Source organism: Lynx rufus, unplaced genomic scaffold (genome assembly GCF_022079265.1).
Source record: "Lynx rufus isolate CCGP_SWC_20201006 ecotype Redwood Valley unplaced genomic scaffold, mLynRuf1.p SCAF_15, whole genome shotgun sequence".
Taxonomy (NCBI): Eukaryota; Metazoa; Chordata; class Mammalia; order Carnivora; family Felidae; genus Lynx; species Lynx rufus.
Window position 1 is genome coordinate 901,366 of NW_025814829.1, and position 16,933 is coordinate 918,298.

The window sequence follows — 16,933 nt, forward strand, 5'->3', positions numbered from 1 at the left end:
GCTCTAACCCCTGCCTGAGTTAGCTGTCCGTCCTCTGTTGCCCGGCACCCCGGATCAGAGGGGACACGGCCCCCTGCTGCATCCGTGCTGTGTGTCTGTCTCCTCCTTCAGGCTGGGGAAGCCTGGAAAACACAGCTTTGGCTTATTTATTCTTATGCCCGGTAGATTTCTGTAGAGCTGATACAGGTGCTTAATGAATGCTCATTGAACAAATGAAATCGGCATATGTCCTGCGGCTTCTAGTTGCAATTCACTGCATCGAGTAGACGCGGTTTAAATAAGCAATTCAGAAAGTGGCCCTTCTCTCCATTTCCAGGTCCGGTCCTCTCACCCTTGCGCAGGTGGGAATCCACACAGCCCAATCTCCTGTCTCCCAGTTTGCTAGAAGGTTTTGTTTTTTGTTTTGTTTTTAAATGTCATTTCTTGTCCTTTCAGCTTCTGGGTCCCAGGAAAGTGGCAAATACCAGATCCCCCTCTTGTCTGTTAGGACCTGAGGAAGCTCGTTAGCTGTGGGTCCACCCTCTAGACCTTGCCTTACCCGATGTGCTAACAGGTCCACCCTGTAGACCTTGCCTTACCCGATGTGCTAACAGGCACGGCGTTCCGTCCACCCCAGCTTACCCTCCCGGTGCTTACAGATCAGTTACTGGACTGACCTCCGCCCATCAGCCACAGTCAGCGATCGTGAAAACCAGCTGTTTTCTCAGCCAAGAGGGAGAATTGGGCGTGAAGGGTGGGTGGAGACGTCAGGGAGCCAGTGGCCTCTCTAGACATGACAGTCCTGAAGGTGAAGTGCCGGGAAGGGAGGACCCTGGCCTCGGTGGTGCCCTTCCCTTCCCTCCCTCTCTGTCATCCCCGCAGGCCGCCAGCTCACTGGAGCCGAGAGGGCCTCCACGGCCACCGCAGAGGAGACGGACATCGATGCAGTAGAGACCCCGCTCCAGGGGAACGATGTCCTGGAATTCAGCCGAGGTGTGACCGACCTTGACGCCGTAGGGAAGGAAGGAGGTTCCCACGCAGACCCCAAGGTAGGCAGGACGTGACCCGTCACACCGTCTGCACGCATGCTGCCTCCTGGAGCAAAATGTGCTGTGGCCTCGGCCACCGTCAGAGTCCCCTCCTGTACGCGCTGGGTGAGCTTCCGCGTGCGGTGCATACGACCAAGCAGAGCAGCTTTTGTCTCCTCTGCGGGGGCCCGGCTCCTGCAGATGGGCCCGGTGGGCCGGCGCTCGACCCTGCTGTGTGTCAGGACACCACAGAGTTACCCTTGACGTGCGCCACCCTCCAGGGTCCCCTCTGTCCTGAGTCCCCTTCTCCCCGGAAGTCCTGCCCTCAGTGGCTCCTCATGGCAGCCTGATGCCTGTGCGGAGCTAAGCCTCGAGCACCAGGACCGATCCCTTGGGGCTTAGCTGCTGGAGCGGAGTTCGTCCAGGCTCCCTCTGCCTGCGGCCAGCGACTGTGCACTTTGGTGCTGCCTCCTGCTGATGCCACAGAGGCTGGCGGTGCGCCCTTTGGGGGCCGGAAACTGCGAGACCACCTGAGGCATCATCAACTCCAACCTCACATCCTACAGCTGAGATGGCGGGGCTCCCGAGAGGATCCCGATAGAATCCAGACCGAGAGGGGCGTCTGGGTGGCTCAGTCGGTTGACTGTCCGACTCTTGGTTTCGGCTCAGGTCATGATCTCGTGGTTCATGAGTTCGAGCCCCACATCGGGGGAGAGATTCTCTTTCTCCCTCTCTCTCTGCCCCTCCTCTGCTCTGTCTCTCAAACTTAAAAAAAGAATTTTTTTACAAAAGAATCCAGACTGAGAAAGTGATAACTTGAGAGCACATTCCAACCCGAAGACACAGCAGTAAACCCGGAAGGACAATGCTAAGAGAGGGGGCTCCCCCTAGATTCCCCGTGTCACGGCCGCCTCTCCTTCCTGCCGTGTGTCGGCCTTTTCCGGTGCAGGCTGTGGGGCAGCTCAGCAGGAGGAGGGAGAAACCTGTCTGGTCTGGAGGGTGGGATGGTCCCAAGTCATCACCTGATGCTTTCTTGGTGACATTTGTCCCCTGCAAGCGGCAAGAGCTGTCTGTCACTGGGTGCCTTTCTCCTGCACGTCTGCAGAGGGACCAGCAGCAGACCTCCCGGAAACGAAATGGCTCTCCCTGCAGTTAGTTGATTTATGGATCCCATAAGCCATCTTCGTGACAGTTCCCACCTGCCCAGAGGGAGACAGGAGGGAGGGCACAAAGACGCCGTTCAGCCTGGCCCTCCCCGCGAGGCACACCCTGCTGGACTAGCCTCCCTCAAGCCTCGGGGCCCCGGGGGCAGCCCTGGAGGAGGGAACCCCGAGGACCCATCGGAGTGAAGGTGGAACTGCCCCCTTCCGGGTCTCACGGTGGGGTGGTGGGTGGCCAGAGATGGGCGCCCCAAAGTCCGGGTGTGGTATCGCTGGATATGGTGCGAGAGGCAGGTGCCCACCGTCTGCCTCCATCGCAGGGGGTCAGTCGCTGAGGGTCCAGGCAGGGTGTCCTGGCAGGTGGCCCCGGCCGCCACACCACCTCCTCCCGGGGCCCCGTCCACACGGCTGCTGGGGACGCCGCATCTCCCTCCACCCGTGCCCATGCCGTCTGTGCAAGAGCGGTCACTGCCCTGTGCTCTCTTCTCTCTCCAGGCTTCTCCCCACCCCCAGGAGCCCGTGCTGGCAGCCTCGCCCAGGATGCTCCTCCCCTCCTGCCCCTCGCAGCCCCCAGGCCTGGGCCCGGGGACGCCGCTGTCCTCCCACCACCAGATGCAGCTCCTCCAGCAGCTCCTCCAGCAGCAGCAGCAGCAGACGCAAGTGGCTGTGGCCCAGGTCCTCCTCCGCCTCCTCCCTCCCCCTCAGGCTCCACTCTCATGGGCTTGACGCGCCTTCCCCGGCGGGGGGCGAGGGGCAGGTGTACAGCCTAGGGAGCCGTAAGGGATCGCTCACGCTGTTGGGTCATTGCTTGTTGGGGAAGGGGGGCGAGGGGGATGCGGCTGGGCTAGGAGGGGACGTTCTGGTTTCCCGCGTACCGCCCCTCCCCCCCGCTCTGAGCTGGGCTTGGCTGGCTTGGCTGGACGTTGTTGGATAAGGACCTGAGCTCACCAAGGAAGGAGGTGCACACAGAGCCCCCCTCCCCTTCCTGCCTCATTTTCCTGGTGTTCAGGTGGGAAGGGACGCCTTTGGGGTCAGGACAGCCGTGACCTTGTGCAACCAGCCTTAAAAGAGCTTCAAGGACGAATTTGCACCAAACACCGTTGCGGAGACTCCCACCCCGCCCCCTCCTGGCATCCTCACTGCCTTGTCCATTCAAATCCCCACACCTCCGTCAGTGCTCTGCTTCTTCCGGGCAGGATTTGATCTTGTACTGGCCTTGGAATTCGTCCCAATGGGATCTAACTTACAGGATGTTAGGTGCTGTAGGTGAGCTACGTGAGAATTGGCTTCCATCTCAGGAGCGAAGTGCTGTTTGGGCCCCAAAGGCTTGTCAGGCCATGGCCTTGCAGGGGACCAAGCTGGTTTCCCTTGCTGCTTCCGGCAGGGATTCCTTCTGCTTGCTTTCCACAGAGGGGATTCTAATCCACATCTGGAGGGGATTCGAATCCACATCTGCTTTGGGACTTGTGAGTCTGACCTTCATAGGCTCATACCATTCATAGGCTGAATTCTGAGACTGAGGGATGGGTCAGGCTCTTGGGTGGGGTGGGGAGGGGGTCGTGGATAAGGGCAATGAGGAGGGCGGGGCCTCCCGAGCAGGGGAGTGGTGTGCGATCTGGCCAGGCAGCTCCACGCGCTGGCATTCTCGATCTGTGTGACTAGGCTGACCTCTGAGGCTTTCTGCGTTCTAGAACGTCAGGGAGCAGACTTCTCTGGGGAGCACTCCCTGATCCCTGTTGTTTCTCCTGCTTATCCTTCTCACGACCCTTGGGGTGGAGGGGTGGCCCAGTCACAGCTGTGCTCTCCCATATGCACACCTTGAGAAAGCACCAGCCGCCTAACCAGAGCGGGATCTGCGACGACTTAGTTCTTGAAAAGACTTAGTTCTCTTAACACAGTCTCACAAGGACGGGTCCTGAGACGTAAGCCTCTCGGAGGACTTGTGCAGCCAGGTTGGAGAGAGTAGAATCAGTGTGCCATGGCTCCTAGGTGATTGGAGCCTTTAAAAAATTCTGACGGTGAAACAAAAGGATGTGTGCTAATGGTAGGAGCATTTGCAGGTGTTTCCAGAACAGCAAGAAAAAGAAGGCAATGTCATTAATGGCTTCTTATACTTGGAGGGGGGGGGGGGCGGGGAATCATTACGCTTTGTCAAATAACAGAATTCATCTCGTCTCCTTAATGGCGGTGTGGCAGTCCCTAGCGTCCCCTCCTCCCCGTTGTGACAGGATCACAAAGCCTCAGTGCTCCAGCACAGGGCCATTCCACGACTCACATCATTTCCGGAAGTTTCCCCTTGAATACAAATCCATTCTCCAACCCATAATACTTTTCTCTTGCAGCATATCAATTGCCAAGTAATTATTATTTATCTAAGAAAGGGCTTGATGCATATTCATGATAGATATTACCAGCGAGTCATTTGAATTTGAAGTCACTGCTAAACGCTAAAGGGAAACTAGACACAAACGTACAATCTACACAACAAGAAGATTGTTGTGTCGGTCTGGGGAAGCATTCAGTCTGCAAAGCCACAAGACCTGTAACTGATCGTGGCTTTGCCACAAGCAGCATGAAACCCTAAAAGTGGTTTTCCGGTAGGGAATCAGGCATCTGCCTCAGTGGGGCAGCACTGCCCTGTTTTAATGGTCTCTCTCCTAGAAGACAGTGGATCTCAGGGAAGGGAAGAGTGTGGTGCTTGGGTTTACTTCATTGCCACTCCCACGGGCTCTGACTCACAGTCTGTGGATTGTGGCTGGCGGTGTCCTGCCTGACCCTTGGTTCCCACAGTGACGTGGCTGATTGGCCAGCATCGTGCATCGGTCCTGGCGAGGTGACGGGTGGGGCCGGAGACTTGCGGCGTCTTCAGCCGGACGGGGAACTTGAGGTCAGAGATAGCTTCTTGAACATACATCTCTCCCCCTCTGCTGCCTGGGAACGCAGAAGAGGTGTGGTGTCGCAGCCGAGGCTTTCAGATCCTGTGTCCTCCAGCCGACTGGGCCCTAAACCCTCCTTCTGTTACAAGTTCTTCTGCACGTTCCTCTTTCTCCCATTCTAGAAAGAATGGGCTTTGTATTAGTTTCCATGTCTTTGGGTGAAAACTATTGTATAGGAGATAGAAGTGGATCAGTAGGCCTTCTTGACATCTTTCATGCATTTAAAATAGGGCAGACCAACGTTAAAAAAAAATTAAAAAAAAAAAAGGGGGGGCGCCTGGGTGGTTCAGTCGGTTAAGCGTCTGACTCTCGATTTCAGCTCAGGTCGTGATCTTAACGGTTCGTGAGTTCAAACCCTGCCTCAGGCTCTGTGCTGACAGCATGGAGCCTGCTTAGGATTCTCCCTCTCCCTCTCCGCCTCTACCCTGCTCTCACTCTCTTTCTCTCTCTCCAAATAAATAAACAAACATTAAAAAAAAAAAAAAACCTGCCACAATCCCCAAAATTCCAGGGGGCAAGAATACCATGACCTCAGCACTTCAGGTAGGAACACAGTTTCTTTCTCTCTGGAAGCATCCAAGTCCTCCTATGTGACTTCTGGGTTGAGCTGAGGGTCCAGGCAGAGTTCCTTGCAAACAGGTTCACTCTTGGGGTCCCTTGTGGCATCCTGTATGCATGCCCCCCTCCCCATGTACTCTTCACAGGCTACTCCGTTCTGCTGTTGTCCTGGGACCGGGCTTGGATCTCCTTAACAGTGTTCTGATTTGTTCTAAGACCTTAAGATCTCTCCCAGCCTCTCCCTAAATTGGTTCAGAGCCTCTCTAGGGGAGCCTGCCCCGGCCTTAGAGGTACAGGGGCAAAGGAGTTGTTCAACCAGCTCTTAAGCGTTTCTAGCTTAGACCTCAGTGTGTGAATAAGCCCCTCTGACCGCTTTCCCCACCCAGCATGAGGCTTGCCTGGCTGCACTAGCTTCCTCTTCTTTCAGCTGGGCCAGAAGTTCAAGGGTGTGAATGAGGGCATAGCCAAGCCCCAAACCAGAGCTGGGACATAGCTGGCACCTGCATGGCCATGAGCTGGGCCCCTAGAGCTCCAGAATCGGCCTGGGCACCTCGGCTGACTGGCAGTAGTTAAGTAGGCCGGAGTCCTCCACACTTTGCCAGCTCCTGGCCTAGCTTGTGAGTGCACTGTCGCTATCTAAAGATTTCTCCTCTACCCGCTGCCCCTGGTGCTTATTCTGAAACCCGTGATTGGTTACTTCTGCTTCGCGATCGTGTACGCTGTCGATGCAGGAGCCGCACAGAAAACCCTCCACACCCCACCTCCAGGCCCTAGACTGAGCTTTTGTCGCCGTGGCTTCTGCCAGTCCCCAGCACCCCGGGTGCACTGCCCAGTCCCTGCCTTATGCATGCTGAGACAGCGTCACCTGCCTCCGCTGGTGCGTCCGGTGGGGGGTGGGGGGGGGGGGAGGGCAAATTGCTGTGGTTCTCTCCACGCCATTTCCATGTGCCTGCTCCCTAACTTCAGCCTGGCCCTGCCCCCACTTCTCACGGAGGAGCTGGAGTCCAGGCAAGTAGGCTGGAGAGCGAGTGGGCAGTGGTCTGGTGTCGCTGGGTGGGCTGAGGGAGGGTGTCTGAACTGGAGGGTGCAGGGTTCAACTCCCACGTGGGGCGCCGTGGCGGGAACGCGGAGCGGGACACCGCACCCCAGCCATGACCTTCCCACGGACTTCGTCTGTGAAGTGGGATAGTCGTTTGCCAAAGACCCTGTGGTTCTGGAAAGGAGAGGCTAACCCATACCTTTTCAGAAATTAATACGGCCTGCTTTTGCGAAAGGTGTTGAATTCTCAGAAAGAAAAGCATGCCGAATACAAAGAACCGTCCCATCTGGGAGGCGGGAGGGGGCTGTGTCTGCTCCCCGTTCACGTTCACGGTGGAGGAAGCGAGCACACACAGCTAGAGCAGACTGCCCAGAGCCCAGGCTGAAAATCGTGCTGCCCCGTTTCAGTGCCTCGAGGCCAGACCTGTATGTGCAAAACACAGGGACTATTAAGTGGCCTCAGATTTAAAAGGAGTCCAGGCTGTTTCGTCACAGCCTGGCCTGGTTTGGGCTCTGCCGTGGCACAGACTGCCACGGACAAAGTGATCCTTCTGCCTGATGTCACTTCTGATGGCTGCAGAAGGGCCCGTTGGCGCTGGCTTTAGGGAGCGGTGTGTGCTTTTGCATTCCTGGGGTTTGAAAACACTGGAAATGTTCTGACTCTGCATTTGCAAAGCTAAAATTCTTACTTAATCTGTTCGAGGAGCACTCAGACTCAGGAGCGTTTTCTCCTGGCGCTTACTGCCTGAGGGAAGCATCAGATTCAAGGGCCTTTTATGTATTGATGGCACTCCACCAGGGGAACTGGATTACCTGCAAAAAGAAGCTTCCAACATTCCTCCCCCCCCCCCACCTCGCTTCTGCAGGAGGGGACTCCTCTTTTGTCCCCAGTCCTCATTCTGTGATGTCAGAATGGGAACCTAGGGATTGTCTTCAGTGAGCCTTTGACACATGGCCCCCAGCGCTGACTGCCATGTTCACCAGGATGTGGGATCCTGGATTGCCTGAGCCTCTGGGGGCCCCCTCGGGTGAGAGTTGGAGGAAGTGAGGTCCAGGTGGAAGTGAATTCGCTACAATTGCATAGGGTGTAACCGCCAGACTGGAGCATTCCAGCTCCCGGTCCAGTGCTCCCAAGTGGCCCGTTGTCCTGGGATGCGAGTCCCCGAGTCCCTGGTGTGTGTGCAGGGAGCCCGCTGTAGATGCCGATGAGCAGCATCTAGACTTCTCTGCTTTTTCTGCTCATATGCATTGAAAACTTTATCCCACATTTCTGCCTCATGTTTGTTTCAGTCCAAAGGAAATAGAAAATGGGATAATTAACCCACCTGCACCGTAGATGCCTTTCAACGATACTCTTGATTGGAGTACGTTACCTTACAGATGGGAGGTTAAGCTTGGCCCTTTCTCAGGAGGCACTTCTGGAGCCTTCCCACAGCAGTTGTTCTGTTTCTGAGAATCAGCAAGATTTGGGGGACTCTCAGGGGAAATACCTCCATGTCTCAGTTTCCAAAGAAAATAAAGGCTTAACAGCCACCCCACCACCTGATACTCAGCTTCAAATATTATTGCCACTTCTTTCCCTGTTCTCCTTGCTCTCTAGATCCTTCCTTAGTTTCCATGAGGCAGCAGACGAGGCTGATTTCTAAACCAAACTGTCACGTCCGTCCTCAGCAGCACCTTATGGAGGACAGATTTACTTTAGACTCCTTACACATCCGCCCCCTGGGGCAAGACAGGCCCAGCCTCGGGAGCCACTAATGGAAAGTGGCAACTAATCTCATTAGCGGCTCCCACATAACCGACTGCAAGGTCAGGTCCTCAAATCTGCCAGGAAGGAAGCAGCTGCTGAATCCAAGAGTGGGAGTCTCCAAGCGTCAGCGGCTGGGCTCGGCAGGTCGCTGGGTCCGGTTGGACGGACCACGGAGCCGATACGGTCCTTTGCTCTCCGACAAAATGTGCAACCCTTTGGAGCAAACTGCTCTTCGGAATAAGCCCGAGCCGTTACTGTCTGAGCAAGAGTCGGCTGGCTCTTCCGACCCCTCTCCTGCCCCCACCTGACTCGCCCCAGTCAGCCTGCCTCAGTGTCTCCACTTTATCCACGTCGTATTTCCTGGTCCAGGAAAACCCTCTTTCCCACAAGCGGCCTTGGTGTGGCCAAAATTCATGAGCTCCGTTTCCTCAGGGACCTTCTGAAACCCTCCGCGAAGGCCCCTTTATCCACCACTTGGTACAGAAATCGAATGGGTGAACATTGTTGTTGGCTTGTGACTCAGTTTCCTCAAGCTGGGCTCCTGTTATGATCATTCCACCTGTTCCCTTGGGTTTTCTCCCCATACCTGGTTACACACCGAGAACAGACCCTCCGGGGCCCCGAGCACACTGTATGTGCCCTCACCAGCTGCTCCACCGTGTATGAGGACAGTGGATGAGGGTCCTCTCTCCCCCACAGTGGACGGCTCTGTAAACCGTTCACCTCCACCCTGCTGGGCTTGTGGGAGGAGGCCCGGCTGTGAATCAGTCAGCAGGCGTGTGACCCCTACCAGGTATAAGGCACAGTCCAAGGTGCTGTGAGAAATGAAAAGGGGCTGGATGGTCAGGGAAAGAGGCCGGTACCCACAGAAGGGAAAGAACAGACTTTATCACGACCGCCTCACTAATGAGGGGACTCTGTAGGGCTTCCGGTTTCCCAGCATGTGTGGGCACGAGGAAGGGGAGAGGAAAGCCCGAGGAGGGGTTTGCTGTGACACCATTCTTAGCTACTGGCTCAGCGTATCAGTTTCCGTTTTCCTTTCTTAAAGGACACGATGAGCGAAAGGCACCTCCGTCCACGTGGCGGTCACATGTTAGTTGTCAAACCTGATGGGGGCGCAGGGGCTGGGGCTCGGCATTTCCCTTCCTCTTGTGCTTGGTGCCGGGCCCTGAGTGGTATCTGAGTGACAAGCCACAGCCCTCCCTCGGGAGATGCAAAGAGGCCAGTGACCCAGCTTCTTTGGGCTGCTGCTCCGAATGACGAGCCCAGGTGCCCACGTGTCCCCGGAAGGGCTTCTTCCTCGTGAATGGAACATGGCAGGTGTCTCTGGTCCCAGCCGTTCCCCCGGTGACTCTCGTTTGCATTCATCTCTCTCTCTCTCTGTCCTGTCCTCTCCGCCTCTTCTCTCCCTCCCGTCTGCAGGTTCACTTGCTGAAGGACCAGCTGGCTGCCGAGGCCGCCGCGCGGCTGGAGGCCCAGGCCCGAGTGCACCAGCTCCTGCTGCAGAACAAGGACATGCTCCAGCACATCTCCCTGCTGGTCAAGCAGGTGCAGGAGCTGGAGCTGAAGCTATCGGGACAGAGTGCGAGTAAGTGAGGGCCCCGCCCAGCCTCCCCGCCCTCCATGGAGGCTCTGGAAAACCCACAGGCTTTTCTCTGAAGCTCTTGGTGGTGTTTGATTAGACCCCTGACCCGCCCCGGCGTTCCAGCAGGAAACATAAGGCAGCTCTGTCTGTCCTGTCCACACGCTTTGCGGAATTGCAAAATGGCAGGGCTAGCGAGGGTCTGGGCCCCTTCTCGTCCAGCATCCAGACTTGACCTTGAATGTCCCCAGGAGTCCCTGCCACGAATTCATCCAGGCTCTCCCTCCTCAAAAAGGGCTCGGACGCCCGTCCTAAGGCAGCCCGTTTCAGTCTATTTCCGTTGAAATCTACTGAGCACCTATCATGTCCTGCTGTCTGGGGGCTCCGGGGAGGACCTCACGCCGTACAGGGCTTACGCACCCTGCACTATACATCTCACACCTCTGTAGCATACAGCAGGCTGGTAGCCGTCATCTACTTAGTGGATAGGGCAGGAATGAACCGGCCAGATAGCGTTGCTGGTGAGTGACAGAGTTCCCCGGCACCCGGCCTGAGAAGCCCAGCCGCCTCCAGGCTGGACTGGGAGGTACTAGAAGGCAGCACACATCTCCGGGCCTTCTTTTGTTTATCCGTGGCCTGTAAGCCTTCTCCAGATGTGTGTAGGCTGAGGGCCAGTGTAGATGCCCTGGTCCTCTTTTGTGCCAGAAACGATGCTAGAGTTTCAGACACGTGATCTCCTGTAATCCTTGTAGTAGTAGATGTTGTTACGCCCATTTTATGGATGAGACAGACTCAGACAGGTTAAGGAGCTGGCTCAAGGTTACAGGACCAGCAAGGTGTGGGGCACACGGAGATTCAAAGCCAGGTGTGACTGCCAAACCAATGCTTTTCCTCTTCGCCCAGTGGTTCCCCCAGACTATCCCATAACTTCTTAAAGAATGAATATTCCCAGGTCCAACCCATGGAGATCACGATCGGGGGGGTCTGGGCAGGGCTGGGGCCCTTGTTAAAGCAGCACCAAGGTCTAGATTGGGACCCGCTGCACTTCACCGCCCCAGAAGTCTGGCCCTCTCGATGGGTACCTCCTTCAGGGTCGCAGGCTGGTGTCCCCCGTGCCCCTCCCGCCCCTCCTCCCCCCCCCCCCCCCAGCCCGGCGGGCTGCCTCACTGACCCGGCCTCCTGTGCTCTTGTCCCCCCCTCGCCCCCCCCCCCCCCACCTCCAGTGGGCTCCCAGGACAGCTTGCTGGAGATCACCTTCCGCTCCGGAGGCCTGCCGGTGCTCTGCGACCCCACCACCCCGCAGCCGGAGGACCTGCCCTCGCCGCCCCCGGGCGCGGGCCTGGCCGAGCTGGCGCACCCCGCCGGCAGCCCCCTAGGTAGGCGCGATCGCCTGGTGAAGCTGGAGTGCTTCCGCTTCCTGCCGCCGCCCGCGGGCCCGCTGCTGGGCGGCCTGGAGCTCCTCCGGTTCCGCGAGTCGGGCATCGCCTCGGAGTACGAGTCCAACACGGACGAGAGCGAGGAGCGCGACTCGTGGTCCCAGGAGGAGCTGCCGCGCCTGCTGAACGTCCTGCAGAGGCAGGAGCTGGGCGACAGCCTGGACGATGAGATCGCCGTGTAGGGCGGCCCGGGGCGCAGGGGCGGGGGGCGGGGCCCGGGGGGGTTGTGGGCTGGGCGCACCGCCGAGGATGCCCGCGCGGCGGAGGGCGGTGAGGACCCTGGCGACCGGAGACTTTGGCTCCAGCCGTGGGGGGGCCCCCCCTGGAGAGCCTGCCGTTTCAGGAAAGGATTAGGATTTTGCTTTGGAAGGTGACACAGGGGAGCACTGGGACTCCCACAGGTCAATCGGCCCCTCTCTCCTATTTGTGACTTTGGAAGGGGGGGGCAGGGCCTTCCAGGACCCGTGGCTTTGGGAGAGGGTCCCTCGCGAGGACCACCGGGCTGCTGAAGGACCGCTGGCGCCATCAGGCTCCTCTGCCCTGGCCTGGCCTGTGATGCCCGGGTAGCCCCCTCCTGCCCCACCTCAAGGCCCCACCGTGAAGGGAAGCCATCGGGTACCTTCTGGGGTACTGTGCATCTGGGTGTCCAGGATAATACCCGTTGCCTGACCACCCGCCCCAGACCTTATGGGACGAATTCCTTCTCCAGGCCCTCGTGGAGAGAACAGAGGCTGAACGCTCTGGGCTGTAAGTGACAGGGTAGAGCTTTCGGTGTGAGCGCCGTGTTGGGATGTGTCACATCGGGGAAGCTTCCGGATGAGTTGAATCTGGACATCTTCTCCAGCTGGGTGTTAGGTGTTGCTTCCAGGGACATTGAGCGTTTAACATCAGTCAGGTCAGGCCGGGGCTGTGAAAAGCCCTCGGGGAGGGCAGTCTCTTTGCTGCCACAGATGCCTTAGGTCTGATTCTTCGCTGTGGAAGTCCTGCCCCCATCCTGCAAGCCCAGCTCGCCCTTCCCTCCTCTGCGTCCTGCCTCAGGGGGCTCTGCCAGCTGAGGCCTCTCGTGGCACCCTCACCTCGGAGAAAGCCTCAGAGACCCAGAGCCACCCCCCCCCCCCAAGCCTTACCTCTCAACCTGTCCCCTCCACTGGGCAGTTGTGGTCCCTTTTTACTGCAAACAAATACAGGCCGGTAGCTGAGACTGTTTATTTCCTCTCTTCAGAATCACTGCCACTTAGGTCAGGGACCACAGCCACGTCACCCTTGACCCGTCCCTGTGGGTGCGTGCCTCGAGCACACCTATAAAAAGTGCCACGTGCAGTTGTCTCGTCTTGGACCATCTCGGCCTTGTCTAGAGATTACCACCCGGTACCGCATGCTGATGGGGGCACGGAGGACAAGTTCCTTCTGTGACCATTAGACTCTAGCGCCTGCGAACAGATTTAACGATGCCTAAAGAGCGAGAGCCGAGCCATGCTAGTGTCACGTGTTTGGGGAAATCAGCCTTCATCCGGGACAACGAGCGACAGACCCAGCCTGCAGTGTTCTTTGAGGGTTAGCTGGTAAGGACGTGGTGATCCAAAACACAGAGCGCTTCGGCCCTGACTCAGCTTTACAGTTTTGATAAATGAAAGTGTAGCCCTTCTCTTAAGCAGCTGGATTCCCTCTTAGCTAGAAAGTCCAAATGAAATAAACGCAGCTTTACGTTAGCCTCCCTTGGTGCACCAGGGTATCAGCAGAAATAGGATGGGGTGTGTGCGGATAATGCGTGCGTGTGTGCACACGCGTGCATATGTGTGCGTGTGTGTTTGCGCGTGTGTGTACGTATATGCACAGGTGGCATGCGAGGGAACGTGTGTACGTGGTGTGTGGGCTTGTAAGAAGTGGCCAGAGAGAAGAGACGGGGAATCTTCAGGGTCTTTGAACGAAGCAGAATTGTGTTCTTTTCCTAACGTGTATTTAGTTGGAGAGGGGTGGTTGTGTTTGTTTTACCGTATTTTCTAATTAACCATTGGATGGAAGGTAGGTCCAGAGACACAAGGGAAGGAAGAACCAGGAAGGTAAGAGCCACAAACTGAAGGAGCGACGGCCGGAGTCTGGTGTGGCCGAGCCTGGCCGGCTCACCAGATCCTTCGCTGGGTGCGACCTCTCAGAGCGTGGGAATTTTGAGTGTTCCAGAGCGTGAAAGGTCTGGCTTCTTGAGGCTTCCCCTGCCTTCCCCTGCGTGTCAGCAGGAGCTGAGGGGGAAGCCAGGGGGCCAGTGGACTGGCTTTGTGGAACGTGGCAGGAGAGGGGGTGAGGAATGGGTGGGGAATGGTTTCTGAAGGGTCTAGGAAAGCTTGCGAAGCGAAAGAAGAACGGAAATTTAGGAGAGACGAAAGAATCAGAGAGACGAGTTTTCTGTACCACTGACTCAGGACCCGTTTGGGACCCTTGCCCTCGGATGCTCCGTAGTGGTTTCCGCCTGCCTCGGCCCCAGCCTTCCCCCAGACGGGGCCTTTGCCGGAGACTGGTTTGCGTGCCGGCGCCTTCCCCAGTTTGAGCCACAGCAGCACACGGGGCGTGTGGAGAGGACAGGACGGATCTAGGGACCCTGGCGATTCACCAGCCACTGGGCAGGAAAGAGAACATCGCAGACCTGATTTCCCAGCGATGGCCCCCTCTCCTTCTCCCTCCTTGCTTCTTGCTCTGCTCACTCAACTCCTGCCCTCCTCTTTTTATCCTTCCTCTGTCCACGGAGGACAAGCGGACGCCAGGGGCGCCTACCTTACTGGTGCCTGCCTCAACCTACCCCGGGTGCCAGCCGACTTCCGGCCTATCACAGTTGCAGAGCCAGCAAAGAATTTCTCTGCACAGGATGGACTGTATATTGCGATGAAAATGATATTCCTTATATCCCTGCTTGTATCAGTGCTCTCTGTGAAGCCCCTTCGTAGCCTCCCTTCTCCCAATGGCTCCTGTTTAGGACTCGTGTTCCTTTTATTTCCTCTCTGCCTGACTGCCTCCTCTCACCCCACCAACACCTGAGCCCTCTACTTTCTAAAACTGTTGTGTCATTAACTCTGTTGGTTCAACTCTCTGGGAAAAGATTCTCTGTTCATGTAAGTGCACTTACTCCCTGGATGTTGTCACTAGTCTAGTGGCTTTTGCTAAATAAACCTTTCTGATTTCTAAAAGCTTTTCCATGGTCTTTTCTTGCTTCTTCTATCCCACCTGCTGCCTGACCTCCCCTCCCTCCCACCCCACTTCCCAAGCCAGCGGCCATCAGCTCTGCGACACACGGTTCTCAAGGGTTGTGGTGTTCAGAAAACAAAGAGGGGAGGAAAGCGGTGCCTTCGGCTGCAGTTTGTATAGACCAGCCTTGCGGGATCAGGTTCTACGGTGGTTACGATCCGAGGATGATTTTGCTTCCCCGGGGGACGTGTGACCTTTGCTTGTCACGACTGGGGGAAGGATGCTTTTGACGTTTAGTGGGTAGAAGCCAGGGATGTTTGCTAAATATCCTACGATGCACAGGTCAACCCCCCCACCCCTTCCCCCCACCCCCACAACAGAAGCATCCAGCCCCAGTGTCAGTAGTGCTGAGGCTGAGAGACCCTGGGCTTGTGCCCGTTTTTTCAGACTCTCCCAACCCCGGGTCTTTTGAAACTCCAGGCATCCTTGGCATATCAGCAAGTGTTGGGTGCTTGAGAAAGTACATCATAGATGTTTTCGGATGTAACTCCAATCACCCAGAGTATAAAATTTCATTGACCCCCTGACTACACGTCTGAAATATGCATGGGATTCTGACTGGAGTCAAAGCTGGCCCCTCCGCACACCTACCTGCAAATATCGTGATGTCACTGCAGCACAGCTCAGTGGGAGAGCCCTCCCTGGCTCGTGGGCTCTCGGCTTTCCTGCCAGGCGTAGAAACGAAAGGGAGGCGCAATGCTAGCCAGAGAAGAGCGTCTGAGAACTAGAAGCCACCGTCCTGGAAACCAGTTATGTTGGCCAGAGCTCTGAGCCCTTTGGAAGGCAGAGGGTTTGTTGAACCTGGTACTTCGTAAGGCCCAGCTCTGCGGGGAAAGCTGAGAGTCCGATCCGCCAGCTTCTCACGCCCTTTAGCCCCTTCCTGACTGAGCGAATGGAACGCAGCCTCGTTTTCTCATCTGTAAAATGGGGATAGAACCTGCCAAGTAAAGCGATAACGAAGAGTAAATGAGGTTGCATTTTAAAGGCAGAGCGCCTGGCAGGGGCTCAGGGCACCCCTAGCGCTTACCTTCTGATCGGCTGGGGGAGGGGAGGTTGTACCCGTTACCATTGGTCATGCAGTTGTGTGCTGGGTTGTGTTTTCTGTGTGCTGAAGCGTTACTCAGACCTCCGCCTTGAGAGAGCAGGGCAGTGGGGGGGCGGCAACGATGCTATTAAACGTGAAAGGCAGAGAGCACCTGTCTTTACACTCAAGCACCTCCCAAGGTGATGGGTAGCATGTGCCATGGCCCTAGCTCGATCCCCTGTGCCTGTGATATGGGTGCCCTGGTGGAGGGAGTGCGGGTTGGGCAGAGGGTGTGCAGCCAGACAAAAGCTGATTCCTCTCCTGACTCTCCCACAGACCAAGGTAAGGCCACAAGGCCCCCGTGTGGGCCCCTCCCTTACTCCCTCAAGAGCCCCGTCGAGGGGACACACATGCGCAGTGAAGCATGTCAGGGGCATCTTCAAGGGCTTGGGTGGCCTTTCCCTTTAAGGAAACAGGAAGTCAGAGTGAGGACTCCTTTGGTCTCTCCCCTAGGGGGTCCAGGGAGTGATGTTAGGGCTGCCTAAAGAGACCACCCACCCCAGAGTGGACAGGCTGGGACCCTGGAGTCCACGGTTCAAGTACACTCTTAGACTCTGGCTGGGTTGGTAGAGAAGGGGGGCGGGGGAGAGTGGGTGGGGAATGCTCTCACGGTGTGGGACATGATGGGATTTGAGCCCAGCCTCTCTCAAAAGAACCACAAATGATATTTTCGCAGGACAGGGTTAAGCAGAGACAGCTCTCCTGAACCAGAAGGTGAGGCTTCGGGAAAACTTCCTCCATGATCACCGAAAGGGCAAGGGGAGAGCCTCTACCCTGACCTGTCCGTACGCAGGGGGGCCTGTGTCCCCCCGGTTCTACCCCTCAGGAGCTCAAACGCCTGAGAAGCTTTCAGACTGTGCGGAAGTCCTTCCGGGGAAGCTTCCCTGTGCCAACAGGAAAGGGTGGGCAACTCTCTCCCCTCTTGGGGGGTGGGGCAGGGACTGACTGGCCACGGGGGACCAGCAAGGGGGCCAGGATCTGAGGGCAGTGTTCTCATTCCTGAGCTCCACTGGAGTCACCTGGAGGGCTGGTCAGAGCACAGAAGGCTGGCCTACCCCCGGAGTTTCTGATTGTGTGCATCTGAGACGGGCCTGAGATTTCATTTCTAGCAAATTCCCTGGGGATGCTGACACTGCGGATCTGGGCAC

At 57.0% G+C, this 16,933-nt stretch overlaps 1 protein-coding gene across 2 annotated transcripts in view; it reads left to right on the forward strand.

Moving 5' to 3' along the window:
- LOC124509910 (carboxyl-terminal PDZ ligand of neuronal nitric oxide synthase protein) overlaps positions 1-16,933 on the forward strand; it is a 286,360-nt gene that overhangs the window by 257,045 nt on the left and 12,382 nt on the right. The window contains exons 7-10 of one of the 2 annotated variants that reach the window (XM_047076502.1): positions 862-1,028; positions 2,663-2,842; positions 9,872-10,037; positions 11,255-11,407. In XM_047076502.1, coding sequence (XP_046932458.1) covers positions 862-1,028; positions 2,663-2,842; positions 9,872-10,037; positions 11,255-11,407 — 666 coding nt within the window. Of the gene's footprint in view, positions 1-861; positions 1,029-2,662; positions 2,843-9,871; positions 10,038-11,254; positions 11,650-16,933 lie in introns of those variants that run through there. The other variant, XM_047076503.1, reaches the window with a different exon arrangement.